Source organism: Frankliniella occidentalis, unplaced genomic scaffold, assembly GCF_000697945.3.
Source record: "Frankliniella occidentalis isolate FOCC.00 unplaced genomic scaffold, Focc_3.1 Scaffold14, whole genome shotgun sequence".
NCBI lineage: Eukaryota > Metazoa > Arthropoda > Insecta > Thysanoptera > Thripidae > Frankliniella > Frankliniella occidentalis.
Window position 1 is genome coordinate 1,884,395 of NW_026267144.1, and position 8,184 is coordinate 1,892,578.

Below are 8,184 nucleotides of genomic sequence, written 5' to 3' on the forward strand. Positions count from 1 at the left end.
CCCCCGCCCCTCCAGGCGCAGCAGCAGCGGACTACGCTACTTTGGGTCTCGTAATGAAACCGTGTTGTGGGCTGACGTAGTTGTGGCGTCGCTTTAGTGCGGTCGCCTCGCCCCCGAAGAAAAGGCTCCTGTGCTCCACCTCACACCCCTCCGCTGACTCCCCCCCCCCCTCACCCCTCCGCCACTGCCGCCGCCGCGATTGTGGTGGCGGGGGATGTAAAATCTCAACGCCTGCGCTGCCAGTCGGAATGAAATATGTGTGAGGCAAAGTTGTAGGGAAGTGGCGCGCGGCCCTCTCAAAAGTGGGGAGGGGGGCCGAACGTAAGCGAGATGCGTCGCCGGCGCCGCTTTGCTGCCTGCCTGATGCATGAGTCGCGCGCGGGGGAAAATTAATTTTTGCGTCTACGTTGTTATTTTTACTCTTATTTAGCCATTTTTTTGTTAGAACCTTTCCGACCGTGACCGTGACGCTCTGAGTTTTTGTTTTCGTGTTTGTTGCAAGTGATTTCCTCCTCGTTTCTACACTGTAAATTGCTGTGAACTTTTTCACGCTTACTAAAAAATATGCACCAGCTTTTCTTGTGTATTTTTTAATACTCAGATTTGCGTAAAATTGGTCGATATATATTTTCGCATTAAAAATTCGCAAGAAGAGCAGGTGCAGAATTTCTTGAAAAAGGTTTTTACAGTTTTTAGTGTGTACGTACTGCGAGAAATGACAACCAGATTTCACCTCTCGCTGAACCAGACCAAAACACACGGCACACAAATGCGAGATGGGAATCGAATTATTGGATCTTCTGCGTTTGCATAAGGCTCATTTGTGAAGCTGAAAGGAAATAAAGCAACTCGTTCGTCGATGGAAAGAATAAGAGATATAATTCCAGACTGCGACCGGGGATATAACCGCGACGTGTGTTTTTTACTTCATCTGCAGATGGCTTGTGCACCCCATTTTACCCGCTAACTCGAGAATCCTATTTACTCGGGTGCCACGCCAGGGCCTTTGTTTCGACAGGCGTTCTCTTATTGAAATCGAATCTGGCGTGCGATGTCGGATGTCGGGGCAGTTTGTTAAAGGCGGTGGCCTTCGCTTTCGCTCCGCGCCTCTTCTCGTCTTGCTTTGTGCCCCCCTCCCCCCTCCCCCTCCCTCCCCAGTCCACCACCTCACCACGCCATTTCTCTCTGTCGGCACGCCCCGCCCCACCCCACCCCACCCCGCCGCGCCACACTCCCGCTCCGCTGACCTTTCTCTCCTCATAGTTACCGCTCTGGGGGGTGTTCCTGGCGGGGTGCAGTGCAGCAGGGGCAATCACTGTATAATGACGCGGCGGTACAAGCTTCCGCGCTGTGTGCTGCGGGGCCGCGCCAGCCGCGCGCGCACCGCCCGACCACAACAGGAAAAGGTTTTTGCTGTCTTCCTTAACTGCATACTACTTTGCTCACGAGGACGCACGGTTTACGAAGGATTTTGCACAATTTGTACATGTATAGACACTCCAGCCGTGATACAAAATGAAAGACGACAGCGTGTTAAACATCTAATTCTAATAGTTTCTAATGGAGTCATGCGTTGAAGAAAGAAGGAAAGAAAGAAAGGAAGAAAAGAAAGCTGCTGTCTTGGCGCTGGTAATGACAAGATAATCAGGCCAAAGAGTACAACGAGGGCGCTTGATTTCCTCCGTGGCTGAGGACGCGAGGGGGGGGGGGCAGCAGCCTAGTCAGTTTCATGTTGTTGTTTTTTTTTTGTTGCCCTTTTTTGTCTGCAGACACAGACACCGCACTCGGTATATCGAGAGAGAGTCGATGTCGTCCTTTTATCGGTTCTGAGGAGGAGGAGGGAGGGGGACTGACCTTAACTGGTCCCCCGTTCTATTATTCAGGCTCGCGGAGCGATTAATGCCGCCGGGCGCCGGGACGTTTAGAGGGTCACCGGGGTCACCGGTCGCATTGAGAGGAAGAGAGGGCGTCGATAAGGAACGAACACGGAGAGCCCCGTCCGCGCGGGTCTGCGCGCGAGCCTTGCTGGGGGGGCCCCACCGGCACTGGCACTACTTATGGTTGGGTCGCTCTCAGCAGTCTTACCCTACTCATACCGCCTCCTGCAATGTTGGCGGAAATCTGCCAAAAAACACTTCACTGGTAAAACAAACTCGGGAAAAAAAACCTCAGCTGCCCTAGCGAAATGTTAGCTGTCCAAGCACTTGCTAAATTTTAAGCTGTTAGAGCTTAACTTTTGCTGTGGTAGTCAAATATTAGCTGCAGGAACTAATGCTTCCGTATAACAGCTTACCCTGTATGATCTGGTTTGGATGACGCAATTAGCTCTCTCAACTAATGCGTAAGCTGCCGCAGCAAATGTTTAGCTGTCAGAGCTGAAAGGTTAATTAGTGCCTGGGCAGCCAACATATAAGCTATCACAGCTAATCAATAGCTTGTGGAACTTACGTTTTTTTCCGTGAAGGTGCGAATCAGTACCTTTGTTTTGCAGACCGTTTGCAAAAGGGCACTAAAGTTTCAAAGGCACCAACGTTTTAGTTTTTTCGAAATATCTTCTTTCAGGGCAAAATAATTTTGTCTATGCTTAAATTTTCACATTCAGCTCAAAATTCAGCTCACGAGGTACCATGTGAAGGGTGTCTGATGCATGTTCCACAAACTAGTTGACCCTCGGCGACCCTCGGAAATCTTATGTATTCCTGTTGTTTGCTATCAGACACCCCTCACATAGTACCTAGTTTCAATCAAAATTTTCAACAGGAAAACGCAGGAAAAGAAAATGCAATCGTTGATTAGCACCTTTCTTTTTCCAGAGTAAATAAACATTTCGATTTCATTTCAATGTTTGGAAAATCCCTATTCTTAAATTTGAGGTTTTTACTGCTAAAGGGTATTTTTTTCACATTTTCTTGTAAAATATAGAATTACAAATATGACGGTTGAGAATTTGGTACACCACATCGTCATTTTCGTTCCGTTTGTCGGGAGGGGTGCAATGCATGCCGGGGACAGCGGCTATTGCGTTGCAGCCGCGGCCGTGTCGGTGGGACGGGACCGGGGACCCGGGCCAAGAGCCAAAGGAATGCAATTTGGCAGCTTAGAAAGACACCTATCTGGATTTCTGTCATTGCGCGCGCGGGGCTGGCGCTCGGCTCCCTGTGCGCCCGGGCTCCCCTCTCCATAATTAAAAAAAACTCGCCCCTCCCCCACGCTTTCGACCTTCACTCTCCAACTCCTGCATGCCTGTCTCTTTTCGGAGCTCCCTTCTACTCCTGCCGCATACGCCTTCCGAACCCTCTGCTCGCCCTCTCTCGTTTCTCCCCGCCAGGCAGCTGCGCGATGCATTTGGTCCCCGGGAGAACCTCGTGCAATGGACGCGCAGACCAACATCATCAGTAGGGTGGTAGCTTTTAAATTGGACCATGCAGCATGCAAGCAAATGAAAGCACATGAAACAATAAAGCGAAAAGGGGGTCGCGCCGTGCGGGGCGTGCCATTCACCTCGCCCGCTACTTCTGCCCCGACAACGTCTGCTGCGCACTTTGTCCGTCTTGGACTGCCCCGCCCCCCCCTCTCCGGTCCTACCCCATCGCGGTGCGAGCGTGCACCGTACGAGTTCCTTCCGGCGTGGCCGAGGCCCACGAGCCGGCGGCGGCCGCCCCGACCTGGCGCTGCCCGGCTGCCTACCTGCCCCCCCCCCCCCTCCAATTCTTCCCCTCTGCTACACGGTCGGTGAAATATTAGCCAATTTTCCGCAGTTTGTGCCGCTTCCTTTTTTATGGCGCCACCCCTCTTCCTCCTCTTTCTTATCCCCCGCCACTTTTTGTATCCTCGCGACGATGACGGCAAACTGCGCACACACACCCCCGATCCCCCTCCTCCTCCCCCCCTTTCTCTCTGACCACGAAGTGGCCGCCCCTTTCAAAATAAGAAATGAAGAAGTTATCAGTCGTTTACTTGGCTTCACACGCGTACGTAGCTTAACTACGGTTAATATGTCAAATATTTAACTTTTTGATAATTATCCGTCGTTTTAGTTTTGTTAAAACGTTGTGAACAAAACTTCAAACGTCCTTGAAATTTTGGCGCTCTGAATAGTCAATTCTCACTACCTGCCGACGAAGCACACCCAGAAAGATCCTTGTGCATGCCTTGTGCATGCAAACCCGAGTGCAAATATACACCCTGAAAAGCCAGTTCTTGTAACAAAGAAAATGATCTTGTGGTGACTCAAATTTACTTGCCTCAACGCAAATGTGCTTGCTGACTGCAAGAACATTGCATTGTGACAAGTTTATTTTCTTGTTTGAAGAAAGGGCTTTTCCACGGGTGTATTTGTGCCAAGAAAGAGTTTTTCTGGGTGCAGCCACACGACCAAACGGTGTACATTCAGTTGGAGCGCCTTGGTTGGCGCGCGGGCTGAGTTCAGGACGTGCTCCGCCGCCATCCGGCGCATGTGCTCCGTAGGCCCGACCGGAAGTCGTCGTCTTCTCCGCATCCTCTTGCCGCCACCACGCTCTTCCGGCTGCTTCTTCCGCATCGCGCTGCTCTCTCCGACCTCCAAGAAGTGGAGGCGTCGAGACTCCGGGAGGCCGAGCCGGAGGCCGTCCTTGAGGAGTGGCGCGTCCTTTTGTGCCCCCCCCCCCCTCTCCCCCTCCCCTTCCTCTCTCGTCGCCCTTGCCCCACAGCTTTGCACTGTGCGGCCACGCGCTCTGCAGACCAATGTTTGTTTGTGTGTCCCTCGGCGCGGCGCTCTGCTGCGAGCCAAAAAAGGCGGCCAATGTCACCAGGTCACCTCCAAGCTGGGAGAGGGGAGCAGAGAAAGGGGGTCGGTAATAGGGATGGCCCCCGCAAGTCCTAAGTACATGACAAACCGCGGTGCGACAAGGTGAAGGTGAAGGGGGGGGGGACGGGTTGGGGGCCAGGAGGAGGGGGGGGGTCGAAATAGATGGGTCAAAATAGCGTTGCGTGCGTAGAGTCTGTAAGGGTGAAACGAGACCGGGGTAAGGAAACACATCCCCTGCGGGTCGGGGGTGTATCTGGCTGGCGCCTCTTCCCCCCCCCCTCTCCCTCAATTCTCTTCCCCCCACCCCCCTTTGCTCCTATCACTACTACCTCCCCGGCGCACCTGCTACACCAAGCGAGCAGGAGAGCTCGGGACCAGAAAATTGGAAATCACTGGCTGCTCCAAGAAGAGGAGCATCTTTCTTCTTCGCTCCTGTACGGTTTCTTTTTGTTTTTTCCTATTTCTCTTTTTCTATCTCCCGTACTTTTTTTATCTATTGCATTCTGCGCAGACTCTATTTTCTGGACAAACTTTTACAGTATGTAACGTACGTTTGCTGCTGCAGGTGGCCCAGTTCGGGCTGAGTGCAGTCCTGGTGCTGGAGGACGACATTCGCTTCGAGCCCTTCTTCCGCAAGAAGCTGTACAGCCTGATGGACGAGCTGCGGGACATGCGTGCGCAATGGGACCTCGTGTGAGTAAACCTGATTGTATCAATTAAGGCGACTTTACTTGTGTTGCATTGTAAAACAAGCGAGCATCCAGAAAGTACGTTCTTCATTCACCTTTACGGAACCGTCAAGTTGTGCCCGTGCAAGCTCTCATAGCACCTGATAGGTAGGCAATATCTTGCTTGCAGTACATGCTTGTACTGCGGGGTGGCCTACCCCAAGTCTCGCAGGCGCCAAGCTCCCGTAGTTTGCTGAATGAATCCGAGAAAAAACGAACGTACTTTCTGAATGATTCCTAATATGGCTGACGACTTTTAAATAAATAACACAAGAATACGGCTGTGGGTCTGATGCAGTTACCTGGGCCGCAAACGCCTGGAGAAGGAGGAGCCTCTGGTGCCCGGCGCCAAGCAGCTGGTGCGGCCCGGCTACTCGTACTGGACGCTGGGGTACATGCTGTCGCTGACGGGCGCGCGCAAGCTGCTGGCCGCCCGCCCACTGGACAACCTGGTGCCCGTCGACGAGTACCTGCCCATCCTCTTCGACCGCCACCCCGAGTAAGTCACGGACCGTGCCCCTTTCTTTTCGTTCATTCGTTTGATCCGTTGAAGTCGTAGACGCTCGACGTCTCCTGACACGCCGACGCGTCGCTGTTCTGCCTCACAGGGAGTCGTGGCGGGATCGCTTCCCGCGCCGCGACCTGGTGGCGCTGTCGGCGGCGCCGCTGCTGCTCTACCCGACGCACTACACGGGCGACAAGGGCTACGTCAGCGACACGGAGAACTCGGAGGTGATCCCGGAGCCGTTGCGCGGCGCGTCGCGCCCGCCCGCCGCGGACCAGCACCTGCGCCAGCACCGCCAGGGCCACGGCCAGGGCCGCAGCGAGCTGTGAGGGGTCGGGGGGCGCTCCGGCCCTCCCACACCGCCGCGACCAGCACCTGCGCCAGACCCACAGCCAAGGCGCCCGGCCCGGCCCGCCCGGCCAGGGCGCGCTTATTAACCCTTTCACTCTCTTTTGTACCTCCTTCCCCCTCTCCTTCTCGCTTCCCCCTTTATTACCCTCTTTGTCCTCAAGACCACTCTATCTCCCTCTCACACGTATACCTTACGTCGGCTCTCTGTCTCTCTGCCTCTCTCCCTCCTTCTCTGCCTCTCTCTCTCCGCCCCGCCCTGGACCCGCATAGCCTACCGTGTTCCTAATGATGTGGCATTAGGTGGCCTGGTCCCGCCGCGCCACGCCACGCCGCACCCCGCAGCGTTACTCGGGAGTGTTTCGGTGAAAATAGAAGCAAAAAGAAATGACGCACAAGGAGCTTAAGTTCCGCAGCAGAGAGGACTATTTTATTTTTTGCGTCTGCTTGTTTTCGCTCTCTGAGTTTAAGGAGAAAGGGGAGGGGGAGTGCCGCGGATTCAACTGAATATCGCTGTTGGACTAGTGCCTTAAGCCAGATTGATCGTTCGACCCACCCGATGCCAAACTTGGAGCTGTAATTCGGTCCGAGTTTTCCCTGTCCCGCTTGGAAGGATTGAGAATCCATGCGTGCCATTAGTCGTGACGGATAACCCAAGTATTTCACTAAGGCTAAATAAATGACGAAACCCTTGATATTATTAAAGCCACACCTTTGTATTGATTTCAAAGATTTTGTGCCATAGATGTGTGTGTCATATTTTTAATAACACAGAGATCTGTTGGAGTGCCAAAGAATGTTTTATTATGATGACTTTCGTGTACAATTGTTGCCAAACTGTTATTTTTATGTCTAATGTAATTATATGTACCTTTGATAGACGTAAACAGCGCGTACTTACTAATCGCGGCTCTTACGGCTAGCTAGCATGCGCTGGTGATAAATTAATGATGTCATTGGCTTACTAGGAAACTCTTATGTCGTTAGAGTAGTGTAGCCATGTAATTTTGCTCTTGTTATTGTTTGGCTGAAAAGTTTTTCCGCCTTATGTTATTATCGTTAGTTTAGGGAAAATTTCCTCGTGATGGTGGTACTTACGTATAGGAGTGTGGATGTATGAACTGTTTCCATTGTTTGTTCCTTATCTTGCAAAAATACATTATTTTGCGTATTGAAATAATGCCCTTTTCATTACTTTTTAATTGATCATATGAAGGCAAATTTCAGCAAAATTATCTCGAGGCGTCTTTTAGGAAATTTTGTTGGTACAATCGCTACGGCGCGCGGTGCGCACGGATGGTCCCGACGTGGTCGGCCAGCTTGAGTCGGTCGTTTGCTCCCAATGTTTGCAGCCTCCCCCTCGAGCGCGCGCTCCCACGCACGACGTGCCAAGGCGCGACAGGCCGCGTGCCAAGCCCTCTGCCCCACGCCTCCCGTCCCCACAGAAAGGCTAACTCAATTACCCTTCGTAACTTGCGCAGTTTAGAGGACGTGTCCAGCGCCCCGAGGGCTGCCGATGAGGACACGCGCCCGTTGAACAAATACAACAAAACTGAAGATAAGGGAATAAAAATGGAAAATTACTTAAACTTACGTGCAAACGTCATGACGTTTGAGGAGCCTAGAGTTATGAGGAAACTGTTATGAGTAAATAACCCGTTTTTTTCCTCCATTATATTTGATCTGGGCTTTCCTCTCGACCCAACTATTGTCGTTTTGAGCAACAGAGCTCGCGCAACAGTACTCTGTCGATTCTAATGTGTACATTGTCCACTTTGAATAAAGTGCACGTGGCATGTATACTTTCATCATTGTAT

At 52.2% G+C, this 8,184-nt stretch overlaps 1 protein-coding gene across 1 annotated transcript in view; it reads left to right on the forward strand.

Annotated features, from left to right (window-relative positions):
- Nucleotides 1-7,547, forward strand: part of LOC113203491 (glycosyltransferase 25 family member) — a gene marked incomplete in the record, with an annotated part of 102,430 nt that extends 94,883 nt beyond the window's left edge. Inside the window, 3 exon segments of the mRNA XM_026418208.2 lie at nucleotides 5,352-5,479; nucleotides 5,813-6,013; nucleotides 6,123-7,547. Coding sequence (XP_026273993.2) covers nucleotides 5,352-5,479; nucleotides 5,813-6,013; nucleotides 6,123-6,348 — 555 coding nt within the window.
- Nucleotides 7,548-8,184: the final 637 nt, after the last annotated feature.